Here is a 23623-nt window from a genome sequence, read left to right as displayed (position 1 = left end):
CTACTTGCGCTTTAAATTATCATTCTACTCTTAAAATTTGAAACCTTTGTTTATTAGGAAAACAAATCTTCAGAGTCTGTTTGGAGCTCATGGAAAAGAAAGAAAATGAAATTTTGACCATTATTATTTCTAAAAATATTTTGTGAAAAGAAGTATTTGATCATTATCTTATTTTTACTAACTATTTTTAAGAATAATAATTGTCAAATTCTCATTTTCTTTTCTTTTTTAGGATTATTTCACTAACTATTTGTTGGAATAATAATGGTCAAATTCTCTTTTTTTTTTTTTTTTTCTTTTCCATGGATTCCAAACAAACCTTAAGTTTTTAAGTATCAAGAAAATTCTGTGATCTACATTTGAAGAATTTCAATACCTTGGTATTGCACCTTCTATTAATCTAACCCTTTGTTGGTGAAGTTGGTTAGTCTAATAATAGGATTGACTCAGCAACTGGAATAGAATGAGTGAATTGAAAGGTAAATAGAAATATATATGGAATAACTCGGGGGACTCAATGCCGATGTACAAGTCAAGTGCAACCTCTACTAGACTTCACCTGACCTGCTCTACCTTGAGATTTACTTCCAAATGTGTACAAATATTAGCTGAAAGTTGATCCTTTTAATCAACTCTAATCATCAAGGTAAGTCTGGGATTATGTTTCAAACCAAAATTCTTTCAAATTCAAATATTTACATGTGCATTTTCTTTTGTAATTGATATTATTATCATCTATCTATTGTCGAATTTTATCAAATAAGGGCCGAGTTTGATTTCCCATTCCCCACCAATCCCCTCCTAAATCTAGGACGACTTGGATGAGTCATGAGTCAACTCAACAAGTCTGGATAACCATAGTCTAAATACAATAATATGGTGTAGAGAAAACTATACTACTTGTTACAAAAGAAATAAGAGAATTCAATGTTATCTTCATGTAATTAATTCTAATTCACTTTCTCCCTATTTATTTTTATTTTTATTTTTAGGATTTAGTAAAGAAAACAATGAAGGGGATTCAAGTCCTGCCTTAAACTTGGGCGACCCAACTCAAACCAAGACTAGGGCGACTCGGACCAATCCAACTCGTGTCACAAAAAATTTCAAGCCACGAGGGGATACAGTGAGAACTGATTTTGGGGGGGTAGGCTTGCAGAACCGGGTCGGGCTTCCGTTGCTTCCACGGTCCACCCCTCCGCACACGCGCACTTTATTCGGCGGTTACCTTCCTGTTTTATAGATTTTCGAACCATAAGAGTCGCAGTGACGGAGAATTTAAACCATTGCATCCAACGCCGAGCTAGGGTTTCCGTTGTTTTTTCTATTGCTCGATCGGAATCGTTATCGTTTCGCCGATGGAAATCTATCAGGTGCTCGTTAAGCTCTTGGATGGCCGTACGAGGTGCCTTCGGATTTCGTCGCCAACCATCTCCGGCTTTTCCCTCAAGCAAAATATCTACAAAATAACGAGGATTCCCGTCGAATTACTTCGATTAGTTTCTGGTTCCCGGGAGATTTCTGATCAAACCCTAATTTCTGCTTCCGGGGATACTCAATTCCCTTCTCTGATTCTCTTGCTCCGTCTTCGTGGTGGCAAAGGAGGATTCGGGTCGCTCCTCCGCGGTGCGGCGACAAAGGCCGGACAGAAGAAGACGAACAATTTTGATGCGTGTCGTGATATGAGCGGCCGCCGGCTGCGGCATGTAAACGCCGAGAAGAAATTGGAGGAGTGGAAGGCGGAGGCTGAAGAAAGGAAATTGGAGAAAATTGCGGAGAACTTTCTGAAGAAGAAAGCGAAGGAGATGAAAAAGTCTAAGACAGGAGACGCTGAGAAATATGTTGAGAAATATAGGGAAGTTTCGGCGAAATGTATGGAGGGGGTGGAGGCTTCTGTGAAGCAATCTTTCGAGCTTTATCAAAGTTCAAAGAGGAAGGTCTTACCAGCGTCGGGGCAATCGTCAAAGCGATTGAAGATCTGGTAAGTAGTTTTCTTTGTTTCTTTGATTTGGGTGCATTATTGCCTTTTTTTAGGGTTGAATTTTTGGGTCTTAGATTTATCCTAGCGGGATAAAATAGTTTCCTCTCTCATGAGCTGTTTTTGGATCTTCTTGGTCCTCACGAGGTTGGGGATTTAGTTTAGATGATTTCGTGTGGTTCCTACTAGATTTAGTTGTACATACGAACAGTTTCAAATGCTAATATTCAGGTTGAAGATTGGGGGACTTTGTTCTTGAATTTGCTATCTTGCCACTTGCTTTCATGTTTTTCACCCCCCTGAAACTAGTTCATTAGGTTCTGATTATTTGATTGTTGGATAAGCAGGAATGGAAAGGGTAAAGAAGTGGCAAGCGATAGTGATGACGATGAGGGTGAAGATGAGAAATCTACAGTTCTTGACCATGGGAATGATGTAATTGACAGTTCACCTGATTCATCTTCTGTGATACAGACTGATGGGGAGTCTTCCGGTGGGATTTCATCCAAAAGCACTTTAGAGATCGAGAACGGAAGCTGTAATGATGGAAGTTTTGGTAGTGAAAGTGACTCTAAACATGGAGCCAGCAATGTGGAATCTGGGCCTTCTGTTGACGATGAATCTATGGATGAAAAACCAGTTTCTGACTCGGATAGTGATCATGTTAGCAGAACCCCTGAGGCTGACAATATTATTAGTGCTGAAGCTGAGCAGTCTCATCAAGATGGTGTGGAAACCACAGTAGATTCTGGAAAGGTCACCTGTAATGTTGTGGCCACATCTGATGTGCCTGAAGCAATTCTTGACCACTCCACCAAGACTGGATCTGGAGGATTTAATCAATCATGTGTAGAATCGAAGGATTATTTGTTAGCCATGGTGACTGATGTTGCGAACAGCTCAGTTGAAACCGAGATTGTCATGTCAGAAGAAAGAGCCCTTCCAGGTACAACCATTACAAGCTTGAATGGACCACTCAATTTCGAAGAGTTTGAATCTGCCAAAGAGCTGGAAGTAAGTTTTCACAGCAAGAAACAACTTGTTCTTGTATTTTCTTTTCAACTTTAAATCCTTGTTGTGGTTGCTTCTGTTTGCCAGCTATTGTTCCATGATTAGTGGTATTATGATGCTAGCTCATCTTTTTCTTGTGCCACTTACATCTTCCACATTGTGATCTTTGGACAAGGTAGCTGATATTTGTATTGAAAAATTAGAATATGTAGTAAAGCAAAATGAACAATGTATAATATGATGTGAATTGGGCCTTGGGATCCATGGCCACATAGGTTTTTTTTTCAACTGTGAAGCCTTGGGTTCAAGATTCACACCATGGTATGGGGTTCAACGTTCAAAGAAAACTGTAAGTTATCTTACTAGCTTCAGGAACATAACTAAATAAGATCTGCATACCTTGACATCCTTAAGGAACATAACTATTCTTGTGTTAGGGAGCATCACCTTAGGGGGATCGGAATTTTCTGTGAAAAAACTGTAGAGCGTCTGAAACAGTAGATCCCTTGGATAGGATGCATTCACATGAGGGTGAATGTTTCCACTCAAGAGGCAAATCAAAGCCTCCTGCTTTAAAGGTTTTAAATTTTTTTCTCTTTAAGAAATTCTAGACCACCTTAGGGATATCTGTACACTTTCACTGGACAATACTGAAACATGAAAGAAGAGTGAACATTATAATTAGTTGCACATGTTCTTCACTGTAATCGCAAGTTCATATAGCTTTTGCATGCATATGTTGTGAATAGGATCTCTTCTAGTTCTTGTCTTGGTCTTTTTAGAAGGCTTGAGCCTGTACCACTGGATTTTTTAGCTGTGGTTTTCCCTTTGTCTTTGTAAGAAATATAACTACAGCACAACACTTGCAGACTTTTATCCTGCTACCACTGTGTGATCAGTAGAAGATATTTTGCTTCTTTGAATAAGGAAACATTTTTCTTTCTAGACTTTCTGAAAGTATTTTTTCCTGAGTTTTGAAAGCCATTAACTGTTAATCGTTGCATTGACCCATTGCTGAGTGCAGATTCTGGGAATGGAGCGGCTTAAAGTTGAACTGCAGGCGAAAGGGTTAAAATGTGGTGGTACTCTGCAAGAGCGTGCTGCTAGGCTTTTCATGTTGAAAACCACAGCTATTGAGAATCTCCCAAAAAAGCTGCTTGCGAAGCCTCAGATGTCCAAGTAAGGAACTGGCTGCAGTAATATAAATAACACCTGATGAGTGAGAACATAGTAGTAAAGGGGCCGCCAGCATTGACAAAGGCTTTGGCTTCTCCTTTTTGTACATTTGGATCTGATCACGATGAAAAATGTTTTATTGTTGTGACGGTTATATTCCTTAACAGAAATGTCATCAAAAGTAGGTGAATCACACACAGTATCCCTTTTTCTTCCTTGCATCTATTGGTAACGTAATCCCTTTTTCGCCATCAGCACCCGGTTCTTTTAATGTTTCTTCTATTTGGGGCAGAGAAAGGGGTATTTACTCCAGAAGCTCTTGCTCGAGAGTCATGCTCCTCTGGCTGGCGAAGAGAACTCAGAATCCTCTTTGCTGATGCAGAGAGTGGGAGAGACTCGATTGACGGAATTGAATTCAATGATGAGATTTTAGGCCGAGAAACCCCTAGGAGGGAAGAAGATGATTGTAACGAGCAGTGGAGACTTGCTAGCTATCATGTTTTCCTGACAGAAAAATGAAAGCCAATTGTCGAACTTCAGTTTTGAGGAAGGAGGCAAGGAGTAGCAGATTTTCAGTCGCTCAAGATTCTCTTCAAAGGCTTCGAGCAAGGAGTTTGATTAGAAGTTCGAAGTTCGGACAAGTTGGATCAGATTTTAGATCGAGCCGAATTGTCCATTGGAGGAGTTAGAGTTGCAGGGAAGGACCCTGAATCTCTTCCAGATTCACCCTGAATCTTCACAACCTATATTACATAACTATTGAATGGACAAGATTGTTGATAAAAATGAATTGGATTAGTGAATTGAAAGGCTACAAGATCAAACTTATAATAATTTTTTGTTTATATTTTTGGCCTACTTTTTCTTTGTGGATGGACGAAATTGATTTATGTATCAATACCCACATAAATATTATGTAGCCACCCTGTGATTTTTGCTTCTTTATAATACATTTTCTCTAAGAAATTTATTAAGCTCAAATATGGGCATTTTTCCACTTAACCTAAATTAGATAGAGTGGATTATCCCATAGTTTTAAAATTTTTTAAAAAAATATGAGAATAAGTAGTTTATTGCATACCTTTAGTTTAATATTTCTTGGCTTTTCCTCGTTTTATTTTATTAATTTAAACTGATTTATAAAATTTTCATGCAAGAGATGTTAAATTAAGCTTAACCAATTTTAATTGCAATCAATAATTTATTTTTATTGAATTTATATTATTTGTAAGGATACACCTTACTTTATTATATCTAATAAAAATAAGAAAAAAAAATCAACTTAACACCGACGATGAATGGGTTCAGGGTCTATAGTGGGTGAGTCCTTCTCTACTCGTCCAATCCAACTCGGGCAATCTGAGTCAAGAATTTTGAAAGACCTAAGTTGGGGCACTCGTAAACATGTCAGCCCAAACTCCCATGCAACCAAACTATGAATTTGAAACTTAGGAAGTTAGGAGGAGGTTGGGATCAACTCTCGTTTCAGGCGGCACAGATTGGCGGGAAAATGTCCGTACAGCCCACACATGTATTAAGCTTGCCTTTCTCTCTCCACCGCGTTTCGCACTTCTTTGCTGTCGTCCCCAGTCCAGACCGAACCCCTCCTTTCTCTTTTTATCTCCACTGATTTCGGTTTCTCTCTATTTGGAAACGTCTCTGACGCATGTCCAAAGCTGATTTGTCTATCTATCCGTCGACATGCATCTCTTCGCGTTTTTATTCCTTCTTGGTTGTTAGGGCTTAAAGGTGGGCGTTTCCTCTGTTTGCTTGTCTCTGGAAGTGAAATTCACATCAGTGTTTTAGAAACCTGCGTCTGGAAAACAAATTGAGTTTTGTTGTTTGTTTGTTGATATTCTGAATCCTTACTTCCCGTATTTGACAATGGCTGGAGCATTTGATGATGAAATGGAGGGTACGGTGACTATGAATGAGTATATCGAGGACATGGAAGCTCAGGAACTGGTAAGATCATTTATTTTCTTTTAGGGTTTAGTTGTTGAATTGGGTGTTTTTGGAGTTGTATGGACAATATATTATTAGTTTGTTTGCGGTTATGTTTGAGGCGGTAAGTTTTTCTGTCCCGAGTTTGTCACTGTCTTTTGTCAAACTAATTGCAGGAAGCTGATATGGTTTTGGGAGGGGATGAGGGGAAGGAATGCACTTACTCTAAAGGATATATGAAGAGACAGGCGCTTTTCTCTTGCCTTTCCTGCACACCGAACGGGAATGCTGGGGTTTGTACTGCATGTTGTCTCTCTTGCCACGATGGCCATGAGGTATGCTTTGGTTATACCCCAGAGATTTATTTTCCTCTGTTTCTCCTGATTATGGTTATTCTCTAAACTTATGGTTAATTTCGTTACCTTTTAGCCCGATCAAAGGAAAAAAAATAAAGATGTTAAAAGTAGAATTATCAGTCTATTTTGGAAGGAAAAACGTTCTTTTTTGTCCCATGCTATCCTCATTATGTACTATGCGGGAAGATCTCATAGTGCTGTCTTCTGTAGAAATTCTTACATTTCGTTTACCTGAAGCATTTGCCGTTGGTCCTGTTCCATAATTTCTTCATGACTTTTTTTTTGCTTGTCGCTGTTTCCTGAAGATAATCGAGTTGTGGACCAAGAGAAACTTCAGGTGTGACTGTGGGAACTCTAAGTTTCAGGAGTTCTCCTGCAAGCTTTCTGCTGATAAGGAGCCAGAAAATACTGGCAATTCTTACAATCAAAACTTCAAAGGTTCCTATTGCACATGCATTCGCCCTTACCCTGATCCAGATACTGAAGAACAAGTGGAGATGATACAGTGCTGCATTTGTGAAGATTGGTTTCATGAGAACCATATTGGTCTTGAGGCTTCTGAAGAGGTTGGTATACCATGACTCTGAGTCATTCTCATTAAGTAGATTTGACATTTAACATGTTGAAATTATAAATTGCGATTTCTTTTGTTAGAGTCTACTTAGACTTAAAGAATGCTGTCATATTGTTCTTTTTTGAAAAGTCATATTATTTTGTTATTAACATACCATATCGAGTAATAATGTTAGTATTTATCATCTCATAAGACTTAAAATTTGTATTAATGTCTCTTAAATAATTTTCCTCTTGAAGAGTCTATAAACTTCTAGTCATATTCATTGAGTCCATATATGTTTACAATGCCAAGTTTGCAATTGCAATTTCTTTTAGGTAAGTTAAGTTTGATTTCCTTTGTTCAGCATTGAATAACATTTTTTTTTTGTCCTTGAAAATAAGTCATCAGCTTTTAACTTTATACAATCATTTTAAATTACTCTGACATGGGTATTATTTTATTAGTAACTTACCATGAGTTATGATGTTTGTATTTATTATATTATAAGAGATTTATATTAATTTCTTGTAAAAAAAATTCTGTCATTTTTTACTATACAGAATTTATTTTAGTTCTGTCACACTCTAGTGTAGCTTACCTCCTTAATTGTGCCACAGATACCCAGAGATGAAGAGGGAGAGCCGCTATATGAGGATTTCATCTGTCAGGACTGTGCAACGGTCTGCTCGTTCTTGAGACTTTATCTTCAGACTATTTGGGCCTCAGCTAGGCAAAGCAATGGTCCTACTATCAGTAAAAAGGAAGAAAACCTGGAGCATGGATCAGCTGCATCAGCTTCCTCCATTATTATTGAGAGTGCTGCTTGCTCTTCAAAGAGTCCAAAATTCGATCCTGAATCTTCCTTGAGCGCTAAAAATGCTGTACTAGGAGAAAACACAGAGAAAACTTCGGATTTTGCCTGCCGTCCAGTTGCTGCCAAGTTAAACTCCACCTGTATACTTGGAGTGGATCTGTCTGCAGGCTCTCCTGTTTTGGAGAAGAAGAAACCAATATTTCTGGCTAAATCTTGGAGAGACCAACTTTGCCGGTGCAAAATATGTGTGGATGTTTATGCACAAAAGGGTATTGGGTATCTGACTGACAAGGAGGACTCACTTGAGGAGTATGAGAAGATTGCAAAACTGAAAAGAGAGGAGAACTTGCAGAAACAGGAAGGAGTTGCTTTAGATTTATTTGATAACCTTGGCCATGTTGCAAAGATCGAGATTCTGAATGGCATTGCTGATATGAAGAATGAGATCCGATCTTTTTTGGTATGTCATCTGTATGCTAAGTGTATGAATTTTTTGAAGCTTATTTAATTTGGAAAGATTTGAGTACAACATACAAGTTTAATTTTCTTCATCTTTGTAGTTTCATAACATAGCAATGGTATGATAATCATTAGAAACGGAACCGTGGCTGGTTAAATGGGGAACCTGCCACAACCTGACCCGCTCTGCATGGGGCCGGGTTTTTTCCCTTCTAACTTTGGAGCAGGATCAAACTTAGAGAAAAAAGCTGCATGGAGTTGGGTTGGGGATGGGTTTTCTCGATCCAACTCATTATGTCTCACTAGAGTATTGCCCCTAAGTTTTATTTAATAACATAGGTTTTAAAGACCAAAAACAAAAGACTAGGGAGGATTGTCGTACATTTTTTTAATAAAAAAATCACTTATATACCTTTTTTTTTGGATTGGACCTTTGGGTCAATGGCCTCACGAGGGGAAGTGGTTCAACATTTAGAAACGGACTATGTTTTAATGAAATGGTTTTGTTTTTAATAAATGTGGGCTTTTTTGGGAATTTCAAGTTGGGGGATGGGTCAGTCTGGGATGGTTGGGGTTGGGGTAACAGAGTGCAGGGTCCGACCTGGTTCAGTCCTTGAACAGTACATGCTAATACTAGACTTTAGTAGGGTGTATAGTTATGGCAGTAGCTTCCCTGATGAAGTGTAAAAATTCTTTTGGCTTATTTGTAAATTTTGAAAACAAAGAAAAGATAAGCTCACTGAAAGAAGAAAAGAAAAAGATCAACGCGTGAAAGACGATGGAATATGAAATCTAGTAATTATACTGCTGCATTTTGACTAATTAAGGCCTAATTGAGAGAAACAAAATAAATGCCTTGTTTGGTATGCTATTAACTTCTTACTTTGTCCTAAGTGTAGTAGCAAAAATAGTGGGAACTGAGGTTGGGAGATCTTGTGCAAAGAACAATGAAAAAATTATCTATTTAGGGTGCATAAATGTATAAATTATTCCATTTCTGGTAGCGGAGTTGAGAACCCTCCTCTAGGGCATTCAATTTTTTACGAGCAGTTCCTCCGCTCCCCTTGTTGTTGAGGGTGATTTGGTTGTCGTTATTGGGTTGTGCTAGTGGGACAAAAGCCCACTGGAGTTTTTTTCTTTTTTTTAAATTCTATCCGTCTATATTGATGAGCATGAACTTATGCTAAAAGATTTGATTATTTAGTGATTGCATACTCCTAGGTGTGCCTATCGTATGGATGATGCATTGGCTAGGAAAGAGGTTGCCCTATGGTACCTTGCTGTTGGCACCACTCTCCCCCTTTTAGCCTCTCATGTTTTAGTGCTTGTTATCCTTTCTTGATTAAAATCATTGTAGTTTCATGCCTGACTTCTTCCTTCGGAGCCCCCTTTTTCTTATGAATTAACTCTTCTCATTATCATTTTAAAAAATAGTGTTCCCTTTCAAAACCTTTTTTGCAATAAATGAAGTTAGCCTGTTGCCTGTAGGTAGTGAGTTTCCAAAAGACCCCCAAATCTGCAATCCATTAGCTAGCAGCGGACTAGGTGGCATATCCGTCCCTGACTCTTGTAGTAAGCAAACTCCTAGCATGCCTTTATGAATGTCAATTTAGCAAGCTGCGTCCTTGACAAGTTAACCTTAATGTCCCTGATTCTTACGTGAAATTGTTGCTGGCAGTAGGCTTAGGATTTTGAATCAACTTTACAAATAGGTGGCTTTCTTTGTTTTTGTTCTAATTTTAGTGATTCATGACTGAAAACTAAAGCTTCAACAGAAGTTTTGATAGGTTGTGTGATTGGCATGGGCTGTGGTAGATTACTTTCATGCTGTTTTGTAAAATGTGATGAATCATATTATAGTGATTTAGTTATGATAACATTATCTAAGGATGCCATAAGAGGCTGGTCAGGGTCAGCAAGGGTCAGCCTGGAATTGTCTGGAGCAAACCCTGGAAATAACTTGGTTAAGTTATGCATATTTTAACCTATGTGACTTATCAAGTGAATGGTCAGTCTATGATCTTACCTTACTAGTAAATTAGGAAATGAAATTCGGTGTGGACGTGCACACCATGCAAATGGAGAGAGCAGTTGTGAACCCATGAGTGATTTGGGGCCCACCCCCTCTCTCTGTTCGCACAGTGCTCACGTTCGCTCCAAATCCAAACCCGCAAATTAGGATCATAGCCAACTGTAATTGATGAATATTTTAAGTATTTTATTATCCGTGCCTCAAAATATTGGCTTTTTCTTTCTCCTTAGGATTATTTTTTACCATTTTAAAAAAATTAAAATTTGGAAGAAACTTAGTGCTTGTTTAACTTGTAATGCCATGAAAGATACTAGTGTAATGATCTTTGTGACACTTAATGTTTGTAAGTTGTAAAAGACAGTAAAAGAGAGACCACTAGAGTTTTTGCAACTTTGGTAGGAAGTCAAGTTTTTGCTTTTGATTATTAAGCAAGTGACAATGGGTAAACTTCAAGGGCACTATTAGAAGATTTGGAACAAATTACATTCCATGTATGTAGCTCTGTTGATGGAAATACATCTTTCCTCTTATACTTGAATGGGGTCTCCCTCAAACTCTACTCTTCATTCGTCAATATCTTTCCATATAACTAGTCTTAGTTATTTTGTCACTGTAAACTTATAACTCTCTCTATCATTTAAAAAAGAAAGTTACAAATAATTAATACTTGCCTCTTGTGTACGAAAGTGCTGTTTGTTGGTAAGTAGTTCACGTGAAAGTAAGCCCAAAGGCTCAATGGCCACATGAGGAGGGGGGTGATTTCTAGTGTGAGATGTTGGGTTCAAGTCCCACCCGGTATGGAGTTCAACATTCAAAAAATGGTAAATAGTTCATGTGGAGCTTTATTATTATGGGCTATTTTTCCTTAAATAATTGACATGACCCAGGGATTGAGGAGCCGACCTCTTGGATCTCTGGTTGTCAGTTATGAAATTAGATGTCTATCAACTTCATATTGTACTGTATAGTTGATAGATCATCATCTTTCTTAGAACCTTATTCTTGCCATGTTGAGTTTGGCTGCATGAATCCTTTATTTTGGTCCAAATATGGTCAAATTGTAATGGATGTGTTTGCAACTGTAGTCTTGCACATACCGTTCTCAGCAATGGTTTATTTATTTTCTCCAAAAATCTATCCAGCTATATCGCCTGTCTATTTAATGTTGTGTTAGTCGACTCCTGTAAGGATTTAACTTGGTAGGAATTCTAGGTTGAGTGTATAACACGGATCTCAACAATTTTGTGGGGCTATTATATGTGAAAATAATAATCCTGACCTAGGTGTTGAAGTTTATTTGCTCTATTTTAGTTAATCATCTATATGGAGTTTGAGATTGCCTGTTGATTACATCAGCCCACTCACGTTCAAAAAAACAAACAAATAGTCCACATGTTTGCATATGCATATATAATTTTGTATGTCCATAGCATATAAATGTGTGTTGCAACATACTTGAGCATATATACTAATAAATATGTATTTATTTTGCATTTGTGATGTGGTTTAGGTTTTTGGCTGAATGGCCACATGGGGAGGGGGTTCCTTGTGTGATGTCTTGGGTTATGGTTCACCACGGTGTGGGTTGTTATATCTGTGTCAGTGTGTAATCACCAATGTTCTTGGATATTTTTGTAGTTAGTTTCTTCTTTACTGGCATTTATGAATTCTCTGCCTCAGTTCTTGGTCTCTTTATGAATCTGTTTCATATAATATGTGTCTCCTCCGGGAATGTCCTCAATTGGTACTATCCTGACCACTTTGCACCACGACTTATTTCCCAAAAGGATGTTTATCAGTTACTTACGAGGTGAATCTTTATTAAGTCATGTTGATGATTACTGTCCCATGAATTTTCCATCTGTTAAACATGTTCCATTATTGGAGCCTCCATTCAATTCACAGAATCTTAATAAGCTTATGTACATATGCAGGAATCGCATGATACCTCCAACCCGATCACATCGGCAGATGTTCGCCAAGTATTTGATAACCTTGCCAAGAAGAGGCAACGGTTGCAGTAGGTGTTTCTTGGATCCCTTCATATGTTTGTTAGTAGACATGTTTAGCTTTACCTGTTGAACCTGGGAACATAGGTCAGTAAACTCCGTAATGGATGATGTATAGGTTTGAACTAAAGTTTGACTTGGGAATAGTATTTATCTGGATCTGTGAATTCATGTTTTTATCGCTGTAGTTGTGCCTCTTCAATTTCCATCTTGATGGGTTCGAGTGTCCTTGTTGATGAAGGGAAGATCTACGTTTTACCATTACATGGTGAGCACTAATGGCATAAACTAGAACTTTCTTAGCCATAACAATTCACTATTGAAACTTGAAGATGATTGAACTTCCTGAATAGCCAGAATCTTCATGGCAGGCTTGGTTCAGTACAAGCTGTTACTGAAATGTTAGGGGTGAAGTTATCCACAGGTTGCTTGCTAAGGCAGTTTCTTTTTGGCAAGGTTGTACATCTGCTGAACCCAGTAATCCTACTGATGCAGTGAATGGGGTTGGTGGGTCTGTTCAAACATTTTCTAAGCTAGGTAATCCTACTGATGCAGTGAGCCTCCTCCGGTCGCATTTTAACTTTCTACCAGTACTTAAAAAAGTCTCCTGACAAGCCAATACTTGATTGATCAGGGTATTAATAATTTCTGGCGACGAATGCGGTCAAATTGATTTTATTCAATGATAGAGCCCCGAGGCCCTCTGTGCGTGGTTGAAATTGCTATCCTGGTTAAGAGTAGAAAACTATCAACAGCGTGGTTTACTCTTGACACCATTGTCATTTGTCACCTACTGCTAATGTGATAATCTGGGCAGACCAAGTCTTTATCTCATTAAGGCCTCTCTGTGCAACCGATCTGCAGGTCTTTTCTGCCACTGAAAGGGAATTTAACCATTTCTAAACACCAATCTTTTATAGGCATCCAGTGAATTTGTTTATGTTTCTGTTTATGACGTCCTCCATCGTCACGCTCAGGGTGGTATCTAGCCGAGCCGAGCCCGAACCTGCTCATGTTCGAGTCGAGTTTGATTTAAATATTTCGAGCCGAGCCTCATCTCGAGCCTAAAATTGTTATCGAGCTCGAGCCCAACGAGTTCGAGCCGAGCTCGAGTAACATACATTTAAAATTTTTCAAAAAATATCTATCGAATAAAATGTATATAAAATTATACGTATATTTTACATAAAATTGGGCATGACCTCTACATAAAATTGGGCATAACTTATATATATAATATGTATATAAGATTGGGCATAACTTCTACTTAAAATTGAGCATAATCTATATATATAATACTTGTATAAAATTCAGCATGACCTCTACTTAAAATTTGGCATAATCAATATACATAATACCTACATAAACACTCCATAAACACTCCATAAAATTGTCTATACATTCCATAAACACTTCATGAAATTATTTATACACTCCATAAAATAATCTAAACACTCCATACACTGCATAACATTATAAATAAACTCCATACAATAATCAAACACAACAAAATTAAATAAAATATCACTATCAATTTACAATCACCCAAATAAAAACTATAAATCTTTTAAATAAAATCCTATTACTATTACAGACTTACTAGAAAATTACAAGAAATATTTTAAATTTTTCTTAGGAAAGTTAAATGGACCTCTTATTGCCTTTTCTAAGGAAATAAATAAAAATTAATAATTAATCTAATATATTATTATACTTATTGATAAATTTTTAATCACATAAAATGTCAAACACAAAATTGCTATGAAAATTGCCTCATGCTCAAAATATTATATCATCAATTGTCAAATAATTATTCAAAATTTTTCTATATGGTTTTCTAACCCATCTTGGCAAGAAAATCTTACTTGGAAAATCATATGATTTTTTAAAAAGAATTTATAATTAGAAAAATATTTTGAAAAAATATGAGGCACTAATAGTCCCTATATTTCTATTAAAAATGTCTTTTCAACATTTATTGAAAAAACCACTAATAGTATCTAGAAACGTATTTCTACTAAAATATCTTTTCAATTTATGTAAGAGCCATGAGGAAGGGACAAAGAGTTTTTTTTCCCCTTGTTTATGATCTCGCACGTAGGGGTGGCTTTGAATAAATTATATAAAAAATTATGCATACATTTTTAAAAAATATAATGATAGGGGAGGTTCAGGATTGAATTTCAATAATGGATTAAAATACACCAATATTAATATTTTTTACTCCAATTGTTGTCTAACTTGTTTTGTAATTTTTGAATTTGGCCATAATTTATTATGGCCTCCTTAGTGCCCCTAGATAAAACTTTATATTCTAGGAAAAACTAAAAATATTTTTCCTATGATACATATTCCCAAAAAAACTTTTAAATAAAATCTTATTACTATTAGTGACTTATTAGAAAATTAAAAGAAATATTTTAAAATTTTCTTAGGAAAGTTAAATGGACCTTTTATTGTCTCTTCTAGGGAAATAAATAAAAATTAATAATCAATCTAATATATTATTATACTTATCGATAAATTTTTAATTAAATAAAATATCAAACAGAAAATTGCAATAAAAATTGCTTCATGCTAAAAGTATTACAGCATCAACTGTTAAATACTTATTCAAAAAATTTCTATATAGTTTTCTACCCCATCTTGGTACGAAAAATCTTACTTAGAAAATTATATGATTTTCAATAAAAAATTTCAATTAGAAAAATAATTAAAACAACATGAGACACTAATAGTTTATAAAAAATTATTTATATAAAATTTATTTTTAATTTTTTCTAGAGGAAAAAGTTTTTTTTATTTTTTTATTTTATGATCTCGCACGTGCGAGATCATCTTCTCGCGAGGAAGGGGAAGATTATTTCTCCCCTGCTCTGGCTTTCCGCCGACGACGCGGAGGGAAGGGGGTTACAGTGCCGGGGAGGACTATCGTCGGGGATGACGGCCACGACGGAGTCGGCGGCGACGGAAGCGGCGGCAACGGAAACAGAGGCGACGACGAGGAGAGGAAGAAATCGAACGGACGGCCACAAAGGCGGCTGGCGAGCAGCTGTGACGGCGGTGTAGACGCCGGCAAACAGTTACGAAGGCGGTAAAGGCGACGACAACAACCGATGGGAGGGGTCGGCGGTGACGAGGGGGGAGGAAAAAATTTTCCCCCCCCTCGCTCTCGCTCCCGCTCCCCCCGCTCGCTCGCTATCCCCTTACTGATTCATACCGATCCGACTCATTTCGAGCCGGCTCGCGAGCTGACGAACCGAACCTAGCTTCGGTCAAGCTCAGCTCGTTAAGGTAAACGAGCCGATTTCGGTACTCGAGCTCGATAAATGACGAATCGAACCGAGCCGAACCGAGCCGAACCGAGCCGGCAAGCCGGCTCGGTTCAAAGCCACCAACTCATGCTTCTGCCAGAGCTGTCGTTCTTCAAAAAAAAAAAAAAAACTTCAGAAGCTCGAATGGAAGTATTCCAAATATGCATGGGATTCTTTACGTAGAAAGTGCCGGCAGAAGCTGCTTTCAGAGCAGGTTAGGGATATATAATAAATCTAATGGTAGCATCCCACTTTGGTTGAACTCGATCTAACCCGGTAATACTAATATCGTACTAATTCTAACATTTGTGACAATAAACTATGGGTTAAATGGGTTAAGTTAACAAGAAGAGCGCTCAAAAATTTATATTTTCCGACTGTTTTTGCATAATTTGCGGGCTTCGGTCTCTTATGATCACCCCCACTGCATCATCTTTTTCGATTTTTCTGCATCTGTACAGATTTTTCTAGCGAAGTTATTCCACACTATGGGAGGCCTGAGACATACTCATCTGCTTTTAGAGTTTAGACTATTCTATTGTGGTTTGTGAAGTAATCTACAATTGATCTTTCGGATGCTTTTATCACTCTTCTTTGTTTTTTTCTTTGGAAAATAAATGCTTGCAGCAAATGGAAGCGAAGTGTCGGGACGAAGGGAGGAAAGGTAGATCAGAAGTCTTATTCATTGTCTTGCTCCTGTTCACCCGTGACTTCCGGCTCTGTTTAGTTTTTCAATTCAAAATCTGTTGTTGTCATGAGGCTATTACCAATCAAATCCCACTAATTTCTAGGTTACTCATGGTTCTTTATCGGGGATTATAGCTGAGCTGGGGAGTTGGTATTGTGGTAGTTTTGAGGAACGGTGGGGGTGTTCAGTCTGGAGAAGACGACGCAGGACGCATCTACTTCCGTGGAAAAACTGGGTCACCATCGCCATCAAAGTAATGCTCAGCATATATAAATGTGTTTTTCTTCTGATTTGCTCCATCAAAATTAAGGGCTGAACATAAAAAATTAATGGGAAAGTAGAAGAAAAGCAAGTCCACATGGCCTTTCCTTTGAATCTTTGAAAAATCGTCTTGACAATAGAAAATTTCCATCGGTTCCCTACAAATACTGGTTTCCCTCTACCCTCGTTTGTCGATAAGAAATCTACCTCACATCCTGCTCAAGGAACTTCTCTTCGTTTCTCCCTTTGCTTCCCAAACCTTGCTTTCTGCAGTATCCTATTAACATTACTGGAAGATATAGAGTCTCCACTAGCAAGAGAGTTGGGTTTGCCTAGGAAATCATGGGCAATTGCTTGGAGTCATGGACGCATTGCACGGAGGCGGAGGGGACAGGAGAAGAAGGACAAGAGCAGCAGCATCTAAGGGTTGGTTTAGAAAAGGAAGGAGGATTTGAGAAGAGTAGCTTCAGGGTTAAGATCCTGTTGAGCAGAGAAGAGTTAGACTGGTTTTTGCAGCAGCTGAAGGAGAAAGGTGACCGTAGTCTGGAGGATGTATTGGTGGAGATGGAGACAGGCAGAGATAGAGCGCCAGAAAGTTGGAAACCCTCCTTAGAGAGTATCATTGAGACTCCTGAAGTTCAGACCATCGAGATGGTCAAGTGAAGACCTGCTTCCGTTCTTCCCTTCAGTTTTTTAACTCTGCCGTATTTTTCTTCCAGGTTTCCACGGATTGTAACATATTAACTACTTACATACTTCAGAGGCTGCTTGTAATATTGAATTTCCCTTTTCTGGTAGGTTAGATATGGTGTCAGTGGTCGTCGTTATCGCTCAATCTTCATGTCTGTAACCATGTAGAGCGTGTTTCTGTTTCAGCTGTGAAGAGTTTTTCATGGCGGCCACTTGATAGAAGAGCTTGCTCATTAGCCTGTTCCCATTTTACACTGTCTGCATTCAGTCTAATGGAGATCACAGAGAGCCCCCGCTCCATCTATATTAACATTGATGCAATGACTTGAAGAAGCAGACGAATACAAATCTTCAATGGAGGTTTAACTGCATAAAAGCTGAGAATTATTATCTAATGACTCAGTTGTCCGAGTGTGAAGACGAAATGGAGAGAATCCCGAGATGATTTCCCTTTACAAAGATTAGATTCGCATGTGATTGCACAGGCACAGCATCCTTCGATGACTTTTGGATTCGATCCAGAAACTCATTCAAATCTCCTAGTTAACTAGTGTTTTCTTCTTTAGCTTTTTACAAATCACAGCTGGGTTTGGTATGTTTTCGACGTAATCTTATCATTTTTTAACTTCCGCCTGTCAATTTTTTCAACATCATATCAAAGCTTAAAAAACATGAATTTGCGAACGAAGCTGATCGATTCACCCCTCCGAAGGTCTTTTCAGTTCTTCACGTCTCAAATGCCGGAACAGAACGGTAGCTGATGTCTTTCTTCTTGTCCAAATGCTTAACAAGATCGTTGGATAGTTTCAGATGCAGAAAAGCTTGAATCAAATTGCAAAAGAAATTAAAAGAAGGGAAGATGGGTGGATTTCTGGTTTGCAGCCATTGGTTTCCTGTGCCGATCAAGTTCCGTCACCGATTACGCAGGAGGTACCAGCCTCGATGGGAATTTTGTCAAATATGTGTGAGCCCCATCGACGACATACAGTGAGACCATCAGACATCATCCTCCGGTGATGGCCTCTGAGAGCAGCTAATTACCACTTTTCATGGAAATTAGACGTTGATCTTGAGAAGCTTCTCCGTGACCATGGTTCTTGATTTCTGGTCCGAGTCCCTGTCCGTGTGGGTTTTTCTTGGCATTCAATGAGACTTTAGCTAACCCATGCATCGCTGCCACGACCAAGAAGAGTTGATCACGATACATCGTTGAAGTTGATGTTCATAAATGTTAAGGAATAATCTTACTTACATGGATCAGTTCTTGCACAAAGAGAAAACACAATCTTAACTGCGTCGTTCATTTAGTCAAAATCTAAAGAACCAATTAAAAGAGCTTTTCATCTCTTCACCATTTTCTGTATTAAATTGGGTGAAGTTGGCGTTTCATTCAGGAGTTAATTCATTGATCATATTCACTTATTCCATAATCCACATGAAAACACTCGTCAAGCTGCAAATCTCGTGAATGAAGCTTTTGACTTTCTTCTGAGTTGATAATTCAAAAAATGAAAACATTTTCCGTCCGAGTTGGTATTCAAACCTTTGACGACGAGTCTTCTACGATAAAACATGTCTGCGACTGAAAATTTCTTCAGTCTATCATGTGGAAATATGGAATCCACGACCACGAGAAGGAAGGAAAGTCGCTTGCAGAAATATGTTCAGTCTGTCAGCTGATTTATCGGAATACAGCTCTTGCTACCAGTCCCTTTAGATATCTGATGCATAACTTGCCAAGTGAGTTTTAGAAGAAGTTCTTACCCCATACTGTTTTTGTAAGTATGTTTACCAATTGGTCTTTAGATTTAAGAAACGGAAATTGAATTATTTTAGCCTCAAGGTTTTGCTTGATGAAGTATCGATCTATTTCCACATGTTTAGTCCGATTATGTTAAACCGGATTATGCAAAATAACAATAACTGCCTTGTTATCACAAAATAAATTCATCTTATGGTTTGGGGCAATTCGGGTAATAATCTTCGAAGCTAGAAAAACTTACAAAGACTATCCGTAATACCATTAGATGAAATCCAGGCTTCTCATTCGAAGAACAACTCAGAAAACCCAGAAAACCCAGATTGATTTTCTTACCACTCTACTCTAAATCGTATTTGATGGTTTTAAAGTTTGATAATTTCTAACTAAAAAAACACAAAAATGTTGCTTGGAGGAAATAAGGTTTGACCGGGTAGCAATTTCTTAGCATTTGTATTGGGTTTTGAAGTTTGAATGGTAGTTCAGTCCATTTTTTTCTGCTCGAGTGCTGCAACTGGTCATGTAGTATCTAGAAAGATTTCTTGAAGAACTTCTCTGCAATAAGGCCATGTTCTTGGTCTGAACATGCCTGTAGTCTGAAAAAATAGTGAAGTTTGAATTGATGTGTTTCTACCAAAGAGAAAATGATTTAACTAGACAAGCAATCCTTGGTACTGCATAGACATTGTTCAGGCCTTGACACTGGATCGTCCTTCATAAAATTGTGGTTTTTGAATTCAATCTCAGTGAAGGAAAGAGCTTTCTTCTAAAAAACAGAAGAGATTTGTTGAGTTTGTTTGTTTAAGAAAAGAGAATCCTTGGCATCCTGCAGGGGACACTCCCATGGTTTGGACCGTCTTACGGGTTAGTGTTTTAGAAAGGAAAACCTCTTCAAAGTCCCACCAACCGTTTTTTTTTTTATTGATTTAAGTCCTTTTTAATTTAAAAATATTTTGTACAAATTAATTTTAGGTTTTAAAAATATAATTTATTGGTATGTATTTCATTACCTTCTATTTATTATAATAAAAATATATAATGTGTATATTAATTAATTAAAAAATATTCTAATCTATTTAACACCTTTAATTATTGATTTAAGATATTCTATAATTTAAAAAATATTTTGAAAAAAATATTTGTTGGTACATGTCTCATTAAAATATTGTAATAAAATATAAAAAAATTATAATAATTATTTAAAAAATTCTTCTAATTTGATAAACACCTCATTATCGATTTAAGATTTTTAAATTTTAATATTTTTACAAAATATATTAAAATTATAAAACATCTTAAATCAATAATAAAAGGTGTTAAATAAATTTTAATGAATTAATATACAAAATTTCTATTTTATTACAATAAAAAGAAGGTCAAAAAACATGTGCCGACGAAAAATAAGATTTTTAAAAAATAAAATATTTTTAAATTATAAAATATCTTAAATCGATAATAAAAGGTGTTAATTACATTTAAAATATTTTTTAATAAATAATTTATATTTTTATTATAATAAATAAAGGTAATGAAAGGTGTACTAACAAATAAGATTTATAAAACCTAAAATTAATTTGTATGCAATATTTTTAAATTACAAAAGAACTTAAATCAACAAACAAAGCAAAATGGGTGAAAAAAATTGAGTTGCGCATCATTTATGTAGCAGCCTATGTGGATGCTAACACGGTGATTTGATGATGTGGCATACATTCATTTGGGTGACGACATGGCATGCTGGTGTGGGTACATATGACAGTCAAAGCTGACTTGTTGCATAAGACTTTACACGGGTTGTTGACCACTCAAAGTTGAATATTTTTAAAATTAAAATTGTGAGTTGGTTATTTTCAGAAATATTTTATTAAAAATGGTTAGTTTAATAAAATTTCTTAAAAACATCTAAATATGGCCATAAAAATCATTCAAATGAAGCTTTGTAGTTTCATTTGTAAATCTAAAAGTGTGTAGCATCTGTATAGCTTCATTTTAATATAGTTCATCTTCGAGCAGCAAGACTGGTTTCTACATGATTGACAAAGCAGTTTAGCTTCAAAGTAGGATTGGAACTCTTTCAGTCACCCTACTACAGGGAAGCTATGTAATCTAATGATAAAGGTGTTAACTATTTCTCATGAGAAACGGTTTCTCATGGGGACACGATCGGTCTCAACTTCTGGCAGTTGTAACTCCCTCGGTAACACAAAGACATGAAGAACCTAGATGGGAGGTTGGCTAATGAGATCTAAATTTTGGTCCCCTATCTCAATTACTCACTCACCCCTTCAATTTTACACCATCGTTGAAGGAGATCAGAGAGCGGAAGTGCCAAACAGAAGCAGAGAACAGATCCTGGTGATTTCTACACGGAATCTGATCGTATGGAGGGAGGTATGATTTTTGGGCTACCGTTTACATTTTATAATATGAATTTTATGAAGTTAAAAATTCAATTAAGATCTTATAGTTGGTATCAGAGTCAAACCTCTGATCTTGCATATTGGTTCTACTCTTGCTCTCTATTTGGGGAGCGTCGTTTTTTAGACAAATGATATTTTTCTGGTTGGAGAGTCGTCGGGAATATCGATATAAAACATCCCGACGACTCGTTCGGGTAGAATCAGACGGGTTGAATTGGTTCACCCATTCCAACTTGTTAAACCGAGCAGCCTGAAAGAGGACCAAGTCGACTCGGTTCTCAAAGATTTATTTTTGCGCCAGTCAGGATTTGAACCTGAGCACTGGCAACAAGTTTGGCATCAATGACCATTAGGCCATTGGCCATCGTGTGTACAATATGTTGTATTTTTTACATTTATTTCATGTAATTGTTTTGTATACATTTTTGGCATATACTTAAATGCATGAAATTAAAGTTATGCATAATATTATAATTTTTAATTATGCGTATATATTATGAGAATATTTTATGCATAATGATAACATGTTAGTGTGAGTTAAAATTATGCAATTCATACAATTATCTCATACATTTATGCGATTTAATGTCTAGTGATCCATATAATTTTTATTAATTAGAGAGTAGCCACATCATCTTTGATTTAATAAATAATATATGTTATGATAAGGATACATAAAAAAGATTAGACATTAATTGTAACTAATTTTACTTTATATAATAAATTTTATCCCACATGATTTTTTATTATATTTGAGTTTATTAGTTAGGATAAAATATCAAGTTATTTATAATTTACCCACAGGAATTATGAATTCATAAATAATTTGATAGTTTTATCATAAAGATCACTCATAAAGAATATTAAATCTACTTGAATTAAAAACATTTAACCCACATGCAATATTTTTTTATGTCAATAGATTCAATTTTTAAGCATGATTTACATTGGTAAAGCATGATATTTTATTCAGGCCTCAGTTGTAACATAAACATGTAATTTGTAATTTTATGCAGTTCTACAACCTGCAAATTTATCTGATATTCGTTGTGATATCCCTGATCTTAAGGGAGATAACTATAAGGTCAGGAAAGAGAGAATTCTTTTTCATTTAGGATAGATGGACATAGATTATGCTATTTGGAAAGACGAATCACCAACACTGCAGCTAAAATAACGCTTTATGAACAATGGGAGCGATCTAATCGCCTCAGTATGATGTTCATTAATACTTGAATTTTTCCTGGTATTCGTGGTTCAGTTGACCAACATGAAAAGGTCAAACACTAGTTGAAAACCATTGATGAATACTTTGTCACTTCAGACAAGGCACTTACAAGAATCCTAATCATGAAGCTCTCATCCCTAAGGCTCACCAGTATGAGAGGTGTGCGCAAGCACATCGTGCAAAAGAGGGATATTGCGGCTCAATTGAAGAAACTCGAGGTTGATATATCAGATTCTTTCCTGGGGCACTACATCTTGAATACCCTTCTGCACCAATATGGACCTTTCAAAATTTCATACAACACACATAAGGATAAATGTCAAATTAATGAATTTTTGACTATGTGTGTTCAAGAGGAAGGAGACTGGTGATGGAATAAGGAGAAAGTGTCATTCTGTCAACACATGAAAATGGCAAACAGAAAGGAAAGGGTAAAATACCCTCCCAAGCTACAATTAAGAAAGATTCCAAGTGTTTCTTCTATAAAAAGAAGGGATACATAAAGAAGGAATGTGCCAAGTTTTAGAAATGGCTTGCGGACAAAGGTAATCTAACCTCATTTGTTTGTTATGAATCTAATATGGTTAATGTCAATATTAACACATGGTGGATTAATTCTGGATCAACAATTCACATCTCGAAATCCTTGTACGGTTTAGAAAACCTAAGGAAACCAGTGGGAAGTGAGCATAACATTTTCTCAGGAGACAAGATTAGTGGTTTTACTTTAAAGTTAGAAAAGACCTTTTATGTTCCAAGTTTTTTCTATAAACTTTATTTCATTTTCAAGGTGTGTACCTTATGAATATTCCTTTAATTTTTAAACTCATCTTTCAGTTTATTTTATAAGTCTAATTGTGTTGGGAATAGTAGTTTGTCTGATGGTATTTATAGCATTAATTTACAAAACAATGTCACTTATGATTCA

The 23623-nt window shown here is 36.6% G+C and overlaps 3 protein-coding genes across 3 annotated transcripts; all 3 read left to right on the top strand.

Moving 5' to 3' along the window:
• The first annotated feature begins 1278 nt into the window (after window positions 1–1278).
• On the top strand, window positions 1279–4384 carry LOC137942600 (uncharacterized). The gene is made up of 3 exons (XM_068788309.1): window positions 1279–1981; window positions 2326–2992; window positions 4014–4384. Exons 1-3 carry the CDS (start codon window positions 1359–1361, stop codon window positions 4170–4172), a joined length of 1449 nt encoding a protein of 482 aa, XP_068644410.1. The 5' UTR covers window positions 1279–1358; the 3' UTR covers window positions 4173–4384.
• Window positions 4385–5659: 1275 nt separating this feature from the next.
• LOC137956095 (uncharacterized) lies at window positions 5660–12514 on the top strand. Its single transcript, XM_068803427.1, has 5 exons — window positions 5660–6130; window positions 6286–6444; window positions 6771–7031; window positions 7639–8295; window positions 12261–12514. Exons 1-5 carry the CDS (start codon window positions 6050–6052, stop codon window positions 12348–12350), a joined length of 1248 nt encoding a protein of 415 aa, XP_068659528.1. The 5' UTR covers window positions 5660–6049; the 3' UTR covers window positions 12351–12514.
• Window positions 12515–16940: 4426 nt separating this feature from the next.
• LOC137948209 (uncharacterized) lies at window positions 16941–17261 on the top strand. Its single transcript, XM_068794245.1, has one exon. The coding sequence runs from the start codon at window positions 16941–16943 to the stop codon at window positions 17259–17261; it is 321 nt and encodes a 106-aa protein (XP_068650346.1).
• The last annotated feature ends 6362 nt before the right edge of the window (window positions 17262–23623 follow it).

The sequence above is a fragment of the Aristolochia californica genome, unplaced genomic scaffold (assembly GCF_029961685.1).
Source record: "Aristolochia californica isolate CCGP_79_NKW_82.1479 unplaced genomic scaffold, dmAriCali1.0.hap1 SCAF_1, whole genome shotgun sequence".
In the NCBI taxonomy this organism is placed as follows: domain Eukaryota; kingdom Viridiplantae; phylum Streptophyta; class Magnoliopsida; order Piperales; family Aristolochiaceae; genus Aristolochia; species Aristolochia californica.
Note: the sequence above shows the minus strand (reverse complement) of the source record. Positions and strands in the feature narration are given on the sequence as shown.

Excerpts from the sequence above, each read along its gene's own strand:
- LOC137942600 (XM_068788309.1), top strand. The coding sequence starts at position 1,359 with ATGGAAATCTATCAGGTGCTCGTTAAGCTCTTGGATGGCCGTACGAGG. Across the intron at positions 1,982-2,325 it reads TCAAAGCGATTGAAGATCTG|GAATGGAAAGGGTAAAGAAG; the intron begins GTAAGTAGTTTT and ends TTGGATAAGCAG. Across the intron at positions 2,993-4,013 it reads AATCTGCCAAAGAGCTGGAA|ATTCTGGGAATGGAGCGGCT; the intron begins GTAAGTTTTCAC and ends TGCTGAGTGCAG.
- LOC137956095 (XM_068803427.1), top strand. The coding sequence starts at position 6,050 with ATGGCTGGAGCATTTGATGATGAAATGGAGGGTACGGTGACTATGAAT. Across the intron at positions 6,131-6,285 it reads ACATGGAAGCTCAGGAACTG|GAAGCTGATATGGTTTTGGG; the intron begins GTAAGATCATTT and ends AACTAATTGCAG. Across the intron at positions 7,032-7,638 it reads GTCTTGAGGCTTCTGAAGAG|ATACCCAGAGATGAAGAGGG; the intron begins GTTGGTATACCA and ends ATTGTGCCACAG.
- LOC137948209 (XM_068794245.1), top strand. The coding sequence starts at position 16,941 with ATGGGCAATTGCTTGGAGTCATGGACGCATTGCACGGAGGCGGAGGGG.